Below are 20,255 nucleotides of genomic sequence, written 5' to 3'. Positions count from 1 at the left end.
TACTAAGAATGTTTTTATAATTGTGTTAGTGTTTTTTCACTCCAAGTTTGAGTGATAAAGTAAATGAGTAAAGATGACTTCTGTTGCTGATTGTAATGATGACAGACGAACACAAACACTGAAAAAAACTTTTTGCTTTTGTAAAAATTGCATGATTTTATTTATGTTTTTCTGCTGTGCGTGAACACATTTGAGTTGAACATTTGGAGAGATTCAGTGTCAGATATGCTGTATCTTCTGCTCTGTGGTTTTCAGATATTGCATTTGTGTGTGTTTTTCTCTACAGAATGAAACGTGCCGCTTCACTCAACTTCCTAAACAAGACGGGTGATGAGTCCTTTCAGGTAACCAATATAACTAATACTGTCCGTTTATGGATACTGCTCTTTATGATCAACGACTGTATTACTGGACCGTAGGATTGATTATCATCATCATTAATGCTGTTCATTGAACATAGATCTGTTTTATCATACTGACAGCAGCTGTGTTTTGTAAAATCACTGTAATACACACATTTGATTTCTAGGGTTTTGTCTTACAGTCACATCTATAATGTATGGAAGCTTGTTTACACCACAGAGTAAACAAACAAAGTAAATTAAAAGAAAATTTTTAGCTCATAATTCCATTTTTTTTTTTGCGTATCTGATTTTCTTCTTGCAATTCTAAAAAAAAGTCATAATTGCAAGATATAAACTCAAAATTGAGAGAAAAAAGTAAAAACCGCAAACTATAAAGTTGCAATTATGTTTATTTATTTTTTGACATAAACATGCTTTCATATTAATGTGACAGATATTGTAGAGGATATTCAATAAGAGCAGCTGACGTTTATGATGTGAAGTGTTTCAGATCAGCGTTATTCATTGTCTAGAAGAGAGTCACTTTAATTTTGATGAATGATAGTGAAAAACTATTTTCTTAAAATAAAGATCACTGCAAAATCATTCACAATAACACCAGGAACATGCTGGTTTCATGTTGAGTCTGAAGATGATCTTACATTTTGTGTTATTTTCTGTTTTGTTCTCGTGTTCAGAATGCGGGCGGCCGGCAGCTGAGAGACAGTCGAGGTTTGAGCTCCAGTAATGTGGATCTGTACAACGGCAGTTAAACCAGTCCACAGCAAAACACTGCGCTCATCTCAACCCAACACACACACACACACACACACACACACACACACACACACCCTCCAGCACATCTGAGTCAGTTTGACTGACCCGAGCGGCTGTTGTTACGCTATAAAGCCATAATATAAACCCTGGTCAGGGACGCACATTAGTGATGTAGGAGTAGTTGGTGTCTTCTGGGTGAAAGGGAACTTCTGCTGCTGCTGTACTGTTACACTATATAAATGTACTGTATGTTTACATGGACGCCTGTTAGAGATTCATGAGCGACAGAGATGATTGGAGCAAACGCCGCAGATGTGGATGTTTTACGGATGCGTGCCCCTCTGCATTTGCTCGTCTTCAGAGCTCATTTATGGGTTTTGCTGATGTGAGCAAATGGGAAGGGAATGATTTCTTTCTTTTTTCATGTGGGATTGAGTTTATAGTGGATTTTGAAACTCATTAAGGAAAAACAGAAATGAAGAGAACTTGCTGTGCTGAAATAATGAAGATCAAATAATAATCAGCACTGTTTAAAATGCCGTCTGCTCTCAGGAGACACACACACACACACACACACACACACACACACACACACACACTCTCTCTCTCTCTCTCTGTGCCATCTCTCTCTTTCAAAGCTCAGACTGATGCTGAATCTCTTAAAGGTCAATATATCATGAATAGATCTCAGATTATATCTACAGAAAGGGCATAAATGGGTCACAGTCTGTAAATGCTGCAAGAATAAATATAAACTACTGAATTCTGTTACCTACAATTGTATTTTCCAGGGCGTCATTTCTACATTTGAGAAATCCCTGATTTCACTGCATGCAAATGTAATTCTAATCTTTACAGTTTACTGTTACTAATATTAAGTCAAGGTGTCAGGGTATTTTTATATATATATATATGTATTTTGAGTAAAGGGTTATTGCATGAATATGATGTGTATATCAGGTCATTCAGGTTTATTTGTTGTATTAATGTTATCGGTCGAGAGCTTGAATGATGAAACGTCAAGTCCAAAATCACACTGATCGCCGCAGGACCTCACGCTGACATATGAATGTGAATATGGATTATGGATTTTGTGGTGGTGTAAATATTATGGATGATCCTCTCAGGTTGTAAATGTATTTTAGAAAGTGGAAAAGAAACACAGGGAGGATCCTGCTGGTTTTATACTGGAGTTTTACTGCTGAACGGATTAAAGTGAATGTGCAGGTGAGGAAGATGAGGGTCTCAGATCTGAATTCGTGAGAAAACACCTTTAAATTAACACACGGTCTGAGATGATGATAGTAGTGAGAAGCTCAACTATATACGGTTTATTAAACTCAAGTTATTGCTGTCTGCCATCAAACCATTTTTTGTTGTTGTTAAAACTGTAGACCAAAGCTGTCATTCATCCACTGTGTTGAGATTATGAAATGATGTTTCTGTGTGTGAGTGAGGAAGTGTTCAGATCTGAGGTTCATGCGGGTTCTTCAGGAGGATGTCCGTGTGAGTTTACCTGCAGTAAACTTTGCTACCATTCACGTCATTTACTTGTTGCCATTAATGCCATTTATTTCTGCCCATGTGTTAAGAAAATCTTGTTCTCATGACTAATAAATTGTGCCAATTTTTACACCCGTTCAAGATTGTTTCTTTATTTATAAATTTGTCATTGTTAATTTTCCTTTCTTTCTTTCTTTCTTTCTATAACTGTATTGCCTTGATGACTGTATTGCCTTGATGGCTGTATCAAATGATTCGCGGTCCGAATAATTCATTTCGCGAAATGATTCGCGAACCGCTCCGAAGGTCTGAATCAAGTAATTCTTGATCCGCGAGCCATTCAATTTGCGAAGTTCCGATCTGAATAATATGATTCGCGATCCGAATAATTCAGTTCGCAAAATGATTCACACCCGTGAATCATTCAACTCGCGAAATGATTCGCGAATCTGCCCCGAAGTTCCGATCTGAATCAAATGATTCGCGATTCGAATCATTCAATTCGCGAAATGATTCGCGAACCCGCTCCGAAGTTCCGATCTGAATCAAATGATTCGCGATTCGAATCATTCAGTTCGCAAAATGATTCGCAAGCCGCGAATCATTCAACTCGCGAAATGATTCGTGAATCTGCCCCGAAGTTCCGATCTGAATCAAATGATTCGCGATTCGAATCATTCAGATCGCGATCCGCGAATCATTCAACTCGCGAAATGATTCGCGAACCTAGTCCAAAGTTCCGATCTGAATCATATGACTCGCGATCCGAATAATTCAGTTCGCAAAATGATTCACACCCGCGAATCATTCAACTCGCGAAATGATTCGCGAACCTACTCCAAAGTTCCGATCTGAATCAAATGATTCGTGATTCGAATAATTCAATTCACGAAATGATTCGCGAACCCCCTCCGAAGTTCCGATCTGAATCAAATGATTCGCGATTCGAATCATTCAGATCGCGATCCGCGAATCACTCAATTCGCAAAAAGATTCGCGAACCTACTCCGAAGTTCCGATCTGAATCCAATGATTCGCGTTTCGAATAATGCAGTTCGCAAAATGATTCGCAACCCGCGAATCATTCAACTCGCGAAATGATTCGCGAACCTGCTCCGAAGTTCCGATCTGAATCAAATGATTCGTGATTCGAATAATTCAATTCACGAAATGATTCGCGAACCTGCTCCGAAGTTCCGTTCTGAATTCAGATCATTCAGATCGCGATCCGCGAATCACTCAATTCGCAAAATGATTTGCGAACCCGCTCCGAAATCCCAATTTTAATTAATCGAAATGATTGAAGTGCTTCTAATTTTTCAGTGAAACAGTTTAACTGATTCAGAGTTTTGGAAAGCAACGCTGCTTTGTAAAATCATTAAAAGCGATGTCGAAATTCGAAAATGAAGCACACTTTTATTTTTGCTAGTGAATCGCTTGAACTGAATGATCGTAGTCATGAACCATATGGTCACGAGTTTGAATCAATCGGTTCCAGCATAAATGACTCACTCAATTGAATCGGTTTGTCTGTTCTGTTTTTCTCGTCTTCAGTCATGTTTACACGACACTGTCAGCACCACTACTGGCTAAAATCGCTAATTTAATGAGATTAACTGAAATAAGCGAAACAAGTATATTGTTTACAGATAAAATATCCATATTTCCATTCCAAAGTCCAACACAAATCTGCTCCATATTGAGGTGTGGTAACCGGTTTACTGCTAACTAGTGAAACACTCCATTAATATGACGAGCTGCAGCTCAAAATACATGTTAGATGGAAACATTGTTCATTATGATGGAGTTTGTAGCTTAATTCACTTTATTTGAAATAGTTTGAGCTGCAGTTCAATAGGAATCAGCTGAAAGCATCAGAATTATTGCTACATTATTATAGATTATTGCTACAATTTAGTAGTCGCTGATTTCGTATATTAATCTATATATTTTGAGATGTTCAGGTGTTTCAAATGTTTTTCCATTTATACTCAGTGTAAACTTATTTCGGTGAATTATTGAACATTTAATGTGCTGCAGTGTCAGTTTTGACCGCATCAAGTGTGGCCACAAAACCCTTCAAAGTAAACGAAATCCTCATCAGATCAAACACAAATCGGTGTTCAGGTGTAGTGACGGTCGCTGTTTCCCGGTTCTGCCAGCGGGATGCAGCATTGGACGCGTTTTCCCGAAGTGAGCGGAGCACCGAAACCGGAAGCTCCGGCGAGAGAAAGAGAGAGAGAGAGAGAGAGCGAGAGAGAGAAGCGGGCGAACCCGGGACCGAGTAAAGTGACCCGCTGGTTCCTACGGACTACAGACAAGCCCGTGAGGAGCGCCGAGACTCTTACCGGAATACAGCGATCACCGCACCCGACCGGCGTTTACCGCCGACACAAATAACGCCACCGAACTCACACCGCGCTGCTTTTCGTCTCAGTTAGTTGTTTGCGCGTCGCGAAGGAGAATAATCACACTTTGTAAACGCGTTTGACCTGCGCGGCTGCACCTGAGCTTCCCCGGAAAACATGGACGGATCACCGGGGACCGACACCGACAGGAGCTCCGCGCTCCGCACCCGAACAACGACCAGACGAACATCCGACGGTCTGCTGGCCATCTTCATCATGTGTCTCAAAGGTAAGAAAGAGCGTTTCACCTGAAGGAAGTAGGTTGTGTTGTTGCGAAGCGCATCAAGCTTTAATGAAACCAACCCACTGGACTAGTTGAGTGCGCTAGTTAGCGGAGCGGCGTCGGTAACGCGCTGCTGTTCGTGTGTTTCTCGTGTGGAAGTTGGATCTGTTGAGCTCAGGTGTGTGGTGTGGAGTTCTGTCAGCTTCTAGTCGCCGAATTCATGATTTATTTCCAGCGTTTGAGCTGAAATGAGCTTCAGATCTCCTGGAAACTGATTCATATCGATCAGATTCAGTGAAGAATCACATCAGAACTGGTTTGATTGGAGTTTGTCATGACAGGAGCTTCCAGAGCACAACATGAACAGAATATAACACAGAAATAAAAACGGGCAATCAAATACAATGCAGTGAAACAGTAAATATAGAAGACTGGATGACAGTGTACAGACTGGTTTGTGTCTCAGGCTGGTTTAGAGCTGTGTTAGTCTGGAACAGAAAATAACTAGACTTTAGTCGCTCCCACTCTGGTTGTTTCTGATCCATCAGCATCACCCTAATGAAAAATAAATACAGCTACTAAAATGTATTTAAAATACATTTATTTAATGCTCAGTATACTACAAATGCATTTACATATTATGCACTTAAAATACCCTGCAGTTGTACTTGTAGTGTACTAAACTGGTGTATTTAACATCTGCTAAATTGGAACAACTAATTTTGTACTTAATACACTTTAATTGTCTGGAAGTAGTGCTGAAGTCCAGCTAAAGATATACTTAAGTACATTTAATTGTGCTAAAGTGGAACTATTGCAGGTATACTTCAGGAACACTTGAAATATTTTGCATTTTAAGACCGATATTATACAATCCTCATCAATACTGACATTAAAACATATTTTAGGCTTGATATTAAGAAAGGTGTGCACAGGTGCTCCAAATAAAGTTTAATTACAATTTTTATATCAGTAAGTCTCAAATGATATGTAAATATGGTAATAGTCTTGAACTATACGTAGTATATAATAAATGCATTACATCTATTACTTTTTTACTAGGGCATGAACACGTGTAGGGCCCTCATTAGTGTGTGTTGTGTTCAGCTCTCATATGCGTGTGTGCTTTTACATCCAATATATTCCTTTCAACAGTGATTATTAAAAGTAAAAATAAATAGGAATAAATAAATAAATGTAATTAATTACAGTTGGTTAAAATGAAATAAATTGATTTTAAAATAAATGTAAAATATAGCTGGAAGCAGCGATTACCAGGGTTCAAGCTCTTTAATGCATTTAAGCACGTATAAAAAGACATTATTTAGCAAGCTCGTAACCACCTAAATCAATTATTTAAACAAGCATTTTTGGCAAATCCAGGTAATTTACCATAGAAAAATAATGTGTTTTTTTTTGTTTTTTTCAACATTTATGACTGTTTTAACATTTATGACTAGCACCGGCTGTGGTCTGATCTTCCTGAAACATGCTTGTTTAGAATCACCTGTCACATGTGTTCAGCAGGTTTTGTGAAGTTTTGAGTTTTTCTTTAGGCTTTATAGGATTTTGAGTAAATTCGAATAGGCCTCTTTTTTAAAGGACCCTGTTATATCTTCCCAAAGGGTACATTTCAACATTTTTGATAGTTATTGGCCTAGAGAGTCCAGAGAATTGCACTGCAGTTTTTTGTTTTTTTTTTCCCAGAAGAGGAATTTTACATTTTCTCAATCGTTTCACAAACAATGTGATTGACAGCAGTGGTTTTAGAGGCAAAGCTGTACGGAATGAGGAGTTCTGTCATACGACTCAAATATTGTGTGTATGTGCGAAAAACGTGCAACGTACAACCATTTTCATGTTGATAGGACGAATGGTTGCGCAGTTATAGTCATTTTTAAGTTTTTTTTTTTTTTTTTTTTCCCGTCTTATAGCACCACCAAGTGGCCAAACTCAGTTTTTCCCTGTGATCTCAGATTGAGCTCTTACAGAAGTGTTGTGAGTTTGGTGAAAATGTCTCATTCCGTTCAGGAGTTATAGGTATTTCACTAGAAGTGTCCCCGCCCTCTTCCAACATTTTGGTGTCCCTTTGCCACGGTGAGTCGAAAGTTCAGCTGTTTTTTAAAAATTTGTATTATTCACTCTCCAGAGAATCTTTCTGCACTCGTTTGGTTTTGATTGGGTGAAAAACCAAGGATACTTTGCAAACGTGTTTTTTTTAAAATGTGAAAAACCTGAATCTGAGTGTGTTTTGTCTGACATGAGCCAAGGATTCCAACGACACAAGACACTTGAGCCTGTGACTGATGGTTTAGGATTTATGAGTGATTTAGTACTTTTGATCGCTGTAGCGCCCCCGTCAGGCCGATTGGGGCGAGCCTTGGTCACATTGTAGGCGGTGTGAGTACTACCATCCCTCCAAGTTTCAAGTCTCTACGACTTACGGTTTGGTCTGCACCATCAGTTTTACATGGAGATTGCTAGTCCGTGACCATTCTAACAATAATACAGTACAATAATGTGTAGAAAAACAACAATAATGTAATAAAAAAATTAATTTTTCCCACATAATAAGATGGTGTTCATTGCACAACAGTGCTCTTATTTAGGGTCTGTGGCTTCTAAAGACTGTAGACCTTTACAATTGACCAGTTTTATTGACTCTTGTTAATATGTTAAACTGTAAACCTCCAATGTTATCCAGCATTCATGGAGGGTTTGGTGAGTGGTTTGTTCTAACTGTGGGTTAGTGATGAGCGTTCACATAAATACACGAGATGATGAATCGTCTGCTGTTTCTCAGACTGCATGAGGCGCTGGATTCTCCTGTTATCTGTGAAATATGTGCAGCCCACCAACACTCAATATTTACAGTGAGATGCGTTATGAAGTCCAGCTGCAGCGGCTCTCAGGCTTCAGATCTCGTTTCCATTAGGAGATGTGTAGGAGTTCACTTCTATTTATAAAGGATGAAAGCAGCCTGACGCGTTTATCACGTGTGGATGTGTGAGAGAAATCTTCATCAGGCAGATCAAATACTCAGCGCCTCATATTTGCATGTTTACTGCCGTTTTTTCCAGTTCCAGTCCCGTCAGATTGTTTGAGAGAGAGATTTCTCCTGCTTCAGAGGCAGAGAGAGAAAACGGCTGAAACACCATAAATAGATTCTTTTACCACAGCTGTGATGAAACCACAGAAAACCCAGACCATCAGGAACCGGCTGTGTAGCTTTTGAAGCTTGTGATTTGAACGTTTGAGAGACTGAGAGATCCGCACGGCTTTCAAGGCCTTCCATCAGTGTCGCTCATCTCACCAGTCAAACCGCTGTAATTCTGCTCTGATGTTACAGGAACACAAGGGAAATATCACATGCGTCGTCTGTAGTTTTGACATGTGAGCCGTCATCACCTGCTCTGAGATCGCTGGGATGAACATGTTTGACGGGCAGGAGTTGGATTAGTGTGAGACGCCTGGAGAAGTGAATGAAGTACATGTGAGAATGACTTTATATGAGTGTTTCACAGCCTGACGCTGTGGGGGAGTACATGCACATTCACACCAGAAACTATAAAGACTTAATAATCACTCATAATCTTACGGCTGGAATACACTACATGACTATTAAAACTTGAACAGCTTTTAAAAACACCAGGCATCACACACTCACTGATGCTGTAAATAGTTACAGAGGAAAAACTGCATCACATGTTCTAAATTAGTAACATTCAAGTTCATATATTTTGTTTTAGAGCCAGTGTAAATGTGGGCCAGAAAGCAGAATATAAAAACCTTATTTAGGGTTTCTGCTGGTCTTTAAAAGTCTTAATTCTTGCTTTCACAAATCAGGGTCTTAACAGGTCTTAAAGGAGAAGTTCACTTCCAGAACAGGAAGTTACAGGTAATGTACTCACCCCCCTTGTCATCCAAGATGTTCATGTCTTTCTTTCTTCAGTCATAAAAAAAATTGTTTCTTGAGATCCTCGTCTGGGATCGTTTAGATCGTTTGAAGCTGCATTTAAACTACATTTTGGAAGTTCAAACTCACGGGCACCATAGAAGTCCACTATATGGAGAACATTCCTGAAATGTTTTTTCTCAAAAAACATAATTTCTTATCAGCTGAAGAAAGAAAGACCTGAGCATCTTGGATGACAATTTTTGTTCTGTAAGTGAACTTCAAGTCCTCATAAAGCCATGGCATTAAATGTTGCACAAACTGCACAAAAATAAATATCTTCCTTGTTCTCCATTACAAACATCTAAACATCCTTAAATCCAGATATATTTACTGGAGATTCAAAATGAAGGTATGAAGTCTTGTTTTATGAGAAACTGAACAAATTGAAGTGCGTTTGATTAAATCAAGAACAAAATATTTGTGAATGAGGAATGAAAACCTGTTTCCCTTTATATTGCGTTGATTTCTCTGAGCCCATTGACAGATATTTGCTGTTTTTTTAATCGTAAACTCACTTCATTTTGATGAATTTGTCATAAGCCAAGACTTTATACTGATATCTTATACTGAGTGTGTCTTGATTTATAAATCTTTTGACATTTGCACTGGAAAACAACACAGAAATACTGAGGACGAGCAGCATTTTTTGTCATATTAGTCATATTCCAGTGGATGGAAACACAGTATTCAAGCCTTGAGGTCTGGAGATCAGATGGAAGTTGTGTATTTAATGTTTAAGTGTTTCTTATTCAACTCATTGTGTTCTCTGGACATTTATAAAGAACATCTTGTGTCTTAGTTATCTTTCGCTGTGTAGTTTCTCCTTTGATGTTTGTCTGTGGGATTTTGTCCCGCTCCATTGTCCGTCCAAACGCTCTCTCTGTGCTCACACACGTCTTATTTAGTCGAGAGAGACGGTCTGATGTCTGTGGGTCTTTGGCAGCGTCTGAGAGTCTTCTGTTCATTCTCTAAACTGTTTCTTGTAACCAAGAGCTACAGATGAAGAAAACACTTTCTGTCCTGTTATGGCAAAATTCACTCGGTCGCTCAGTCTGGCTGTTTCTTTGACGTGAAGGTTATGTGGAGTCATATCTTCTGTTTGTGTGGGCCGCTTCAGCAGATCAGAGTGAAGAAATGTGTTTCTGATCTCCAGACAGAAATGTGTGTGTTTCAGACTGAAGATGTTAAAGATGTCAGTGGAGTTAAAGCAGGAGGTGGAGATGAACGTGTTCAACACATTGCATTTATTTGATCAAAAAAGAGAAAAAACAGTAATATTGCAAAATGTTATTACAAAATAAAATAATGTTTTTTATTTTAATACACTTTAAAATGTAATTTATAAAATAGAAAGGTTTTCTAACAATATACACTACTGCTCAAAAGTTTGGGGTCAGTACATTTTTATTCTTTTTTTTTTTTTGAAAGAAATTAATATTTTTATTCACCGAGGATGTTAATAAAGTTAATAAAAAGTGATAGCATAGTTTTACATTGTTAGAAAAGATTTATATTTTGAATAAATGCTGTTCTTTTTAACTTGTTATTCATCAAAAATCTTGAAAAAGAATCACAGGTTCCAAAAAAAAAAAACATTGATAATTCTAATAATAAATCAGCATATTATTCTGATTTCTGAAGGATCATGTGACACTTAAGACTGGAGTAACAGCTGATGAAAATTCAGCTTTGCATCACAGAGATAAATTATATTTTAAAGTATATTGAAGTTAAAACCATTATTTTATATTGTAATAACATTTTGCAATATTACTGTTTTTTCTGTATTTTTGATCAAATAAATGCAGCCTTGATGAGCATAAGAGACTTCTTTAAAAAAACATGATCCCAAACTTTTGAGCGTCAGTGTGTGTGTTTGTGTTCATATATGGTTCTGTAATCTGGCATTATTGAATACTAAAGTCATATATTTTCATTAAATGGCTGAAAGAAATGATTAAACATTTAAGTTAACATAAGCTTTTGCAGTTAAACGGATGTCTGGTTTTCAGAAAACAAATCTGGAGTTTATTGAAAGCAAATCGCATTCGAACGCATATCAAGGTTTGTTGAAGAGCTTGAGTATTAGAATAATCTCTCGGTGGATTTCCAGCGCTAGGAGGAATTTAATGTCTGCTTTGAATTGGTGACGCAAAATACAGTTCTGACGAGCAGCTGTTTCTCTCTTCTCCATCACAATATAATATTGCACCTGAGGAGATCCAATCTGCCACAAACAAACACATGCATCACAGACCGTGTCTAGACACTTATTGATCGTAAATGGAGCGGTGTAGTTCTGTTTTATGACATCTGAATGTGAGCGGCTCTTAGGTTGCGGCGCTCGTTTTGGTGGCTACGGGAGACGCTTCCCTCCTACCTGCGTGAGACCAGGTGCTCCTGTGATTCTCTGATTGAAACTCACAGCGAGGATAATTTGCAAAACAGTGGAGGCAGGGAAGAAGAAAAGCCTGCCGTGCCATTGCATAATCAGACTAATGAGCTCCCTCAGTGAGATCCGGCTGAGCAACAGCAGCAGGAGGAGGAGCTCAGCTGTCAATCATCATGAGGAGGAGGAGCTCTTCTCTGTGTGCTTGTGCAAAACCACATGCGCCTTAAAGAAGATCTGTTTGTGGTTTCACTCTCATACATTAGACTGCCATCAAATGTGTGTTCTATTTCTAAATGCATGTTGAAAAATTGACCTTGTAATGTTTAATCAGAATGTCCTATCTGCATCTGCTCTGTGGTGACGTATGCTGGATTTCCCCAATCAGCACATGCTCATCTGCACACACTTCTAAGTGCCACGCCCGCATCTCAACATCCAATCAACAAGTGATGCACAAAACCAAACCCCGCCCTACATTTGTTTCTTGCTGTTCGTTACACTCGGATGTATGTTACAACACAGAATAAAAGATCTGTTGCTGAACTGTAAAAAAACAAACAAAAAAAAACACAATTTGTTGAGTCAACAAATAATTTGTTACCCTGCAGACTTTAAATTTTAATTTCAGTTAATTTAAGTTTAGTGAATTTGAATTTAAGTTGTACTAAGTGAAAATTTAGATTTTTGTGTTGACTTAAACAGTTGGGTTTGGTAAAGCAGAAGTCCACTTTCAGAACAACAATTCACAGATAATGTAGTCACCCCCCTTGTCATCCAAGATGTTCATGTCTTTCTGTCTCTAAACGGGCTCATTTTTTTTTGGAAAATAATTTTTTTAATACTTTTTAAGCACAAAAGCTGGTGACCAAAAAAATGACCAATCGTTTCGCTAGATAAGACCCTTCTTCCTCGGCTGGGATCGTTTACAACTGCGTTTGTGATCGTCTGAAGCTGCATTTAAACTACATTTTGGAAGTTCAAAATCGGGGCACCATATCAGTCCATTATATGGAGAAAAATCCTGAAATGTTTCCCTCAAAAACTATAAATTCTTTACGACTGAAGAAAGAAAGACATGAACGTCTTGGATGACAAGGGGGTGACTACATTATCTGTAAATTGTTGTTCTGAAAGTGGACTTCTCCTTTAAACTTAAAAGCTGGGCTTGTTACCCAGGTGCCTTAAACTTTAAGTTGAATGAACTCAAATATCGAAGTTGTCACTTAGTACAACCTAACATTTCAAGTTGACTAAACTTAAAATTTTAAGGCAGCCAGGTAACAAATTATTTAAAGTTGAATCAAAAATAGTTTTTTTTAAAGTGTACTTCAGTTTAAGCACTACAGATCAGAACATCACAGGGATCTGATTTTAACTTCATGTGTTGTTGTATGATATGATGTTGTAAGAAGACTCGGATCATACACTCCAGCATCCGTACGATCAGCGTTTCTGTTCCCTCTCCTCCCCCACTCCCGTCTGGATTCTGTGTATGTTGTGTCCCATATTTCATATAGTCACTACAGCGGCTGTGATCTCACTGCACCCCCACACGCTCTTCACACGCAACGCTTCTCAATCCCCACAACAACACGCTTAAAACACGGATTAGAGCCCAGAGGATGATGGCTTTATGATTTACACGACCTGTGAACCCGAGGCTAATGATCTCTGACTCTCTCTGTTCAGATTTAAGCTGCTTTATTGGTATGAACAGTATTTTTACATTCATTACTAAATGTTCCTAAAGCATTTGCTGCATGTGTTTAAAACTGTGCAAAATGAAAACAGTGCAAAACAACATGAAGAAAAATCTGGTGCAGATTGTTTTATTCTACAGCAGGACTTATTCCTGGGATTTCTCACCCATTTGTCAAATAGAGACACATGCAACCAATGCCTCAAGAATAAAATCAAGTCTTGCGCTCGTTTGTCATTGAATATTCCATCTGTAAACGTGTCACACTGCAGATGTGGAGCGTTTCATGTTGACTAAAGGCTGTGGTGTGAACTGTGACTTCTCTCGCTGTCTATTTGCATTTCCCAGAGAGCAGCAGATCTGTTTAAAGACACACACGTGTTGATGATGCTCCGTGTTCTTGGATATGCTGGATAGTGATGTAGAAACAAGAGCTGCTCTCACGGGTCAGCGTGTAGAATAACCCAGCTCACACATACTAGTTGTGAAAATGTTAGTTCTGAATGTTTTAAAAACATTTTTTCTCAGTTATGCAAGCATTAGTGGAACATTCCATTTTATAATTTTCCAAAGACAAAGATGTTACGTCTGAATGTTCTTTTGATGTTTTGAAACACGTAGTAATACATTTTAAAATGTAAATGAAACATTTCTGAAAAGCATTGCATCAGTGATGTTCAGATGATGTTTTTGTGCTAACGTTTTGAGAACATCATTACAGATAATTTTACATAAACATTCTAATGACATTCTGAAATGTGCTTTTCTGTTAGTTAGATATCTACTTCAGCACAGCGTTATTAGTCTACACTATGAATGAGTGTCTCAGAAACGCTTCAGTGCATTTGTGTCTCTGTGACTTCTTAAGATTTCTCTTGCTTTCTTATGTAAATGTCAGGCTGTCATCGAGCAGCTCAGTAATTCGGTGTATATTTTACGTCTTTATTTCTGGCTGTGGTGTTTGCCGTGCGCTCTGACGCCCGTCTCTTGTTATTTCTGTGCTGAGATGAAGCGTTCTGCGGTGGATGGGAGAGAGTTTGCTTTCAGGTCACTGGTGTGTTTTCAAGGATTTGACAGAGAGTTCAGTGAGACGCGTCTGTCAGATCCACACGTCTTCATTCGGCTCCCGTTAGATTTCACTGCGATTGCTCTCTGTTTACTCTGCTTAAAGCGTGCCGGTCTGGTCGTGCCGCGCTGCTCTCATTTTCCACCGTATTCATGTCCCTATTGCTTTAATTGATATTCATGTTTTTGCCTGCACATCACTTAGAATTGAAGAAATCAGGGCAACACGTCCTGTACGAAAGTACAGGTATAATTCATACATTCATGTTTACTTCAAGAGCAACGCAGCAGAGTGTTTGTGTGGTAATTGACATGATGCTGAAGTGCTGCTGTTTTGAAATTGTTTGTGCATTGAATTAGGTCTCTTTACTTTTCAGCTGGTTTGTATGAAAATATTTTTAATGAAATGAGACCAGATTTAGCGTTAGATTTTAAAACTTAAAAAAAAATGTTTTATTAATGTTACTTTTTTTTGATGTTTTATATATTTTATTTAATTTCTATTTTCCCACTTGTTTCTTGCCATGAATAGATCTGCGGTTTTTAAAGATCAGTTGTTATTAGCAGAATCTTCCTATTTGGGTCTGATGTTAACATAAGTCTGATCTCATGGTGTTTCCATCTTTCGTTCAGCATCATCCCTCGTCTGAATGCCGTCACTGGAAGTGTTTTGGCGGTGATGCTCAGGAAATAGTTGGAGTGCTATCTGTCGCAGCTATGGTATAGAATGGAACGCAGACGCACAGGAAGTCAGCTGAAGGTCGCTTGAATCCGTATGCGGAGAGGGAATGCGGTTTTCCTGTGTGGCATCTGTCCTGTTGTGCAGGAAGTGTTTTGGAGGAAGTCCTGCAGCTGTGTTTGCCTGTAGTTTGTCTGTGTGACAGATGGAGTCTCTGATCGTGATGATGCTCATCTCAAATCACCTTATGATTTTGCAAACACTGTGTCTGTTCTTCTGCAGCGATGTAGGATGATTTTGAAATGATTTTTGAAGTTGAGGGAGAAAATACGATTGTACGAGTTTTTCGACAAACCCTAACTGTCTTGAGCCAGAATACACAGAGTTCAGGGAGAGAAGGACAAGATGAGCGTTTGACATTAGAAAGTATTTAAATTGTATTATTTTTTATGAAAATAAACGATGGTTTCACTAGATAAGACCCTTCTTCCTCGGCTGGGATCGTTTACAACCACATTTGGGATCGTTTGAAGCCGCATTTAAGCTGTATTTTGGAAGTTCAACCTCGGGGCAGGAGTGTGAATGAGGTTCTTTATAGATGCGATGAGGATATTGGGTCAGAAAGTTTGGACAGACCTGTCGCTCTGTGTTTGTGTTGGATGAGACTCGCAGGCGTTACACAACCACTGTCTGATGGCAGTGCTTTTATCTTTAACTGTGTTTCTCAGATGAATCACATCAAACACAAACTGATGAATGAACACAGCTGGAATCTGGACAGAAGAAGCTCCAGTAGATGAGTGTTTTCATTTGTGTCACATCTTTGCATCATTCCCACACTTGTCCCAATGTTTCTCTTATTTCTGTTTCATCACTGCACTGTTTTTCTCACATGTGAAAATCCTCAGAATGAGTAGATGTAGATGTGGTTGATCTGACGTGTTTGTTTTATGGAAAACTTTAATAAATTAAAGTAGATCCACTTTAAAATTAAAGTAGAAACTACTTTAACAAATTGTAGAGATCATGACTGTTTGTGTCCTATAACTGTGTCCTATCTTTGTCTGTATGTGGCAGGACTTTTTAAAGTTATTAACATTTAAAGCAATAAAGAAGCATGGCTGAATGAGAACTCAATTCAGTAATGACATACTGACAGGTGCAATTAGTTACTAAGTAACTAGTTACTGTAATTTAATGATTTTCCCCTTGAAAAAGTACAGGATTACTTTTATTTTGTCTGTAATTTAATTACAGTTACTTGTGTAATTGAACTAAATACTGTGTGTAGACTGTAGAACATTTATACACAATATACAATAGTGGATTTAACATCAAAATTTGAAGTCTAACCTTAAAATGCATGATTTTTATGGAACCTCACTTTAAATACTTTGAGTTAATAAGAATATTGGTAACACTTTAGTGTTCAGTTCTCACTATTAACTAGATATCGGCCGTTTATTACTTACTTATTACTTAAAAAGCACATACTAGTGTCTTATTCTGAAGACCTTATTCTAATTCCTTAATTCTACCCAATTCTCAAACTTAATTGTCAAAAACTACTTTAAGTATTAATAAGCATTCATTAGGAGGTATACTGAGTCAAACGTATAGTTAGTTCGTAGTTAATAGTAATTAAAAGAACCATTTCACGTCTATCCTTGTATTATTAACTTGTCAAAGTAATTAGTAATAAGGAATTAAATACTTTTTGGAGAGAGTAATTTGTACAGTAATCTAATTACATTGTTAAAGATGGCATTAGTAACTAGTAATTAATTGCTTTTTTAGAGTAACTTACCCAGCACTGGTCAAAGTACCAGCGTATTCACATAAACACAGTCACTCATATCTTGGGTGAATGTAGACAGTAGGGAGAAAATTAGATGTGTGTCAGTATATCGGATCAGTTTCTGTCGTATTTCTTACCTGAGGAATATAAAACACCATTTACTGCATTTTGTCTTTGTTCTGGGGCCAGTTGCATAAACTTAGCCTCTATGTTAAGACAGCGTCTTAAGTACTAGTCTGATAAACTAGCAGTTAACCAAAGAGTAATCAGTCTTATTTTTTGGATCCAGCTTGGACTAATCTACATTTTTCTGTAACTGAATATAAAACATTAGGACCAGACATAAAGAAAAATTTGGCTGACTTACTTTTTAAGACTGGTCTAACCCCTTTATGCAACCGGCCCCTGTTGTGTTTATTTGTTCTTGTCATTTAAATAAAAATAGTCTTAATATCAAAGTAGTCTTACAAACCAACATGAAAAAGAATCATAAGATCATGGATTGTGATCCATGTATAAATGATCTGATGTTTTTGTCTGTCAGTAGCGTGTGTCATACATGTGTTTGTGCTGTGGCTGGTGTGAATCTGATCACATTCACTGATTGTTGTATGTGTTTGACATCACATGATTAAAATGCTGCGAACAGAGAAAGAAAAGCTGCAGACTCCTTTAATCAGGTCACGGGACGCACGGACGGCTCCTCGTGTTTTCTCTCGTCTCGTCATTCGGAGCAGGAGTCGCTGCCAGCCATCGCTTTATTCTCTCTGTCTTCCTGTAGTTTCCTTTGAAGCGAGCGAGCAGGTGACGACTCACACTACAACAAGATCCTCTGAAGTCTCTGTTTGTTCATTCTGCTGTGTCTCATAATGCCGTTTAAACACTTTACATGTCAAATTAATCCTTTGTTCACCAGCGGTTTGATCTGCGCTTCAGCAGACATTCACGCAGAATGAACTGAAACAGAAATGCCATAATTAACATGATAGTTGTGTGATTCCGTGTCAACTCATCCAGAGGTCCCCAGCTCCAATTTTTGATTTTGCTAAAATTTTTTCTGATGAAAGATAGACACGTATAGTGATGAAAGCCAAAATATTAAATGTCATGGATGAATATTTAATGAGTAATCCACTATTATGTAGAGGAAGGTCAAAATGGCAATTTTCACCTTAGATTCAGAATTACAGGAGGTTAAAAATGACTTCAGAAAGATGGCAGCATCATAATGTTATTTTTACACAGAGATTGGTAGTTCTATTAGTAAAATCTGTTGACTTTATCAATCTTTGTTGCATTATGCAAATGGTGACCATTCAAAAATGGGGAAACGGCACTTTTCAAGTTTTTTTTTTCTCCAAATTTTGCATGCCTGTAACTCAAGAAGTATTGATTTATCTTAATAACCTTCTAGATATTGGGTCTTAACAAACATTTTGTTTTCAAGCACTGAAAATGGGTAATATTCCACCATCTGAAGATGAAGCCTCATTGAGGTCCTCATATCTCTGGGACTGAATGACGTAGGGCTTTAAAAATAAAGATTCCAAAAGAGAAGTTTATTAAGAACTAGAATCTAAAAATCATATGGCAATATCTTTAATACTTCTTGAGTTACAGGCACATAAACTTTGGAAAAAGAATATTTATGGCACTCAGACAGGTGTGTTCAATACAGTTGTTTTGAGAGAATGAAGCAAGGTACATCTCTAGTTTCAACATGTTATTTGTTCATCAGATATTCCTCTCTAAAAGAACAGAAGTACCATATTCTTTCAAACTGACCCATGTTTGGTTTTTGACCACTGAAAATGTGAACATTTTAATGATTTACGCCTGGAGCCATATTGAAATTTTAATATCTCTGGAACCGAATCTCACAGGGCATTAAAAATGAAGATGCCAAACAGAATGTTTGCTAAGACCCAACATCTAAAAGGGCATTAAGATATCTTTAATACTTCTTGAGTTACAGGCATGCAAACTTTGGAGAAAAACTTGAAAATTGCAGTTTATCTGTTTTTGAATGGTCACCATTGACACATAATGCGATAAAGATTGATAAAGTCAACAGATTTTACTAATAGAACTACCAATCTCTGTGTAAAAATAACATTATAATGCTGCCGTTTTTCTGAAGTCATTTTTAACCCCATGAAATTTGGTTCAAAATATTGCCATTTTGACCTCCCTCTACAAAACGGTGGATTACTCACTGCTGTCGGGTGATTATGAGCGTTTCCACAGTCATTACTAATAGCGATGAAACCATTCCCAACACAATTCCCAGCTGAAGGTTATTCTGGGATAAATTACCTCATGCTTTGCTTGCTTAATTTGCTACAGTTTAACTTATTTCAATTAAAGAAGTGCTGTTCAATAGCAAGAACTAACACACTTTGAGAAGTTAAACATTAACTAGTTTTACCCCAGAATAACCTTCAGTCTGAACCCGTGTGGATGATAATGAGCGAGTCTCAGCGCTGCATCCTCCTGAATATTGAACTTTAGTTGCATCAGTTTCTGTGGTGTTTCAAACAGCATTAATCATAAGCAATATTTCCCCTGTGGAAGAAGCAGTTTTCAGGTTTGTCTGAACGCTGCAGTGCAGAAACAAGAAGAGCTTCAGCGTGTGCTACGTGTCAGTAAACGCTCATGTGATTTATTACACTAAACGTTCCTCGTCTGAGCTTTACATCTGAGATTTCCAAGCGGTCACAATATAATCGATGCTCTCGTACACACAGCTTCAGCTCCAGCTCTTTACATGTTCATACAGCGCTGCAGTCTTGGGCTCCAGATGTATTTTTCGCACTGATTTCCTCCGTATGTGTTCACGCAGTTCTGCAGGAAAGAATTGAAACTAACCAGCTCTTGATTCAAAGCAGTGAAGTGTGAAATAATCAGTACAGTACTGGAGTGTGTGCAACTAAGCAACAACACAATAGGCTTTGACTGTGATTATGGGTAGTTGAGCTCAACAAGTTCACATTAATGTTTTTTAAGTTAAAGTCACCACTGGATTTGTACTCTAACTGGACTGTTTTGCTCAGTACATGCTCTCTGTGTGTGAACAGATGTGTGTCCACTTTCTCAGACTTTAATTCTTTATACTGATGTTTCCTTGTCAGTATCTGAAACATCAGTAGTGTTTCCATTCACATGCGATTTTGCTTAAAAAATGCTGGATGGAAACGCCAAGTTGCATTCAAAATCCCACACAAAAAATCTCAAAGGCTGTTTTAGTCATTTAGTCTTTCTTCAGAATGATTTGGTTTAATCATAACTCTTTCTCATAATTGCTTTCCCAAACATCAGGCATCCAAACGCAGGAAAACCTGACAGCATTTGTTATTGTTTCATCTGCACACTCATAATCATTTATTATGAAGGATCAGCTTCATTTTTA

At 37.9% G+C, this 20,255-nt stretch overlaps 2 protein-coding genes across 3 annotated transcripts in view; both read left to right on the top strand.

The window, feature by feature from the left end:
- klc1b (kinesin light chain 1b) overlaps positions 1-2,754 on the top strand; it is a 34,423-nt gene extending 31,669 nt beyond the window's left edge. For both annotated transcript variants that reach the window (XM_051126566.1, XM_051126565.1), the window contains exons 15-16: positions 287-344; positions 1,043-2,754. In XM_051126566.1, the coding sequence (XP_050982523.1) occupies positions 287-344; positions 1,043-1,117 (133 nt within the window). In that variant the 3' untranslated portion in view covers positions 1,118-2,754. The remainder of the gene's footprint in view (positions 1-286; positions 345-1,042) is intronic.
- Positions 2,755-4,815: 2,061 nt separating this feature from the next.
- ptk7b (protein tyrosine kinase 7b) overlaps positions 4,816-20,255 on the top strand; it is a 69,094-nt gene continuing 53,654 nt past the window's right edge. Inside the window, exon 1 of the mRNA XM_051126560.1 lies at positions 4,816-5,261. Within this exon, the coding sequence (XP_050982517.1) occupies positions 5,150-5,261 (112 nt within the window). The 5' untranslated portion in view covers positions 4,816-5,149. The remainder of the gene's footprint in view (positions 5,262-20,255) is intronic.

Source organism: Labeo rohita, chromosome 13 (assembly GCF_022985175.1).
Source record: "Labeo rohita strain BAU-BD-2019 chromosome 13, IGBB_LRoh.1.0, whole genome shotgun sequence".
NCBI classification, from domain to species: domain Eukaryota; kingdom Metazoa; phylum Chordata; class Actinopteri; order Cypriniformes; family Cyprinidae; genus Labeo; species Labeo rohita.
This window is presented reverse-complemented; position numbering and strand designations above follow the sequence as displayed.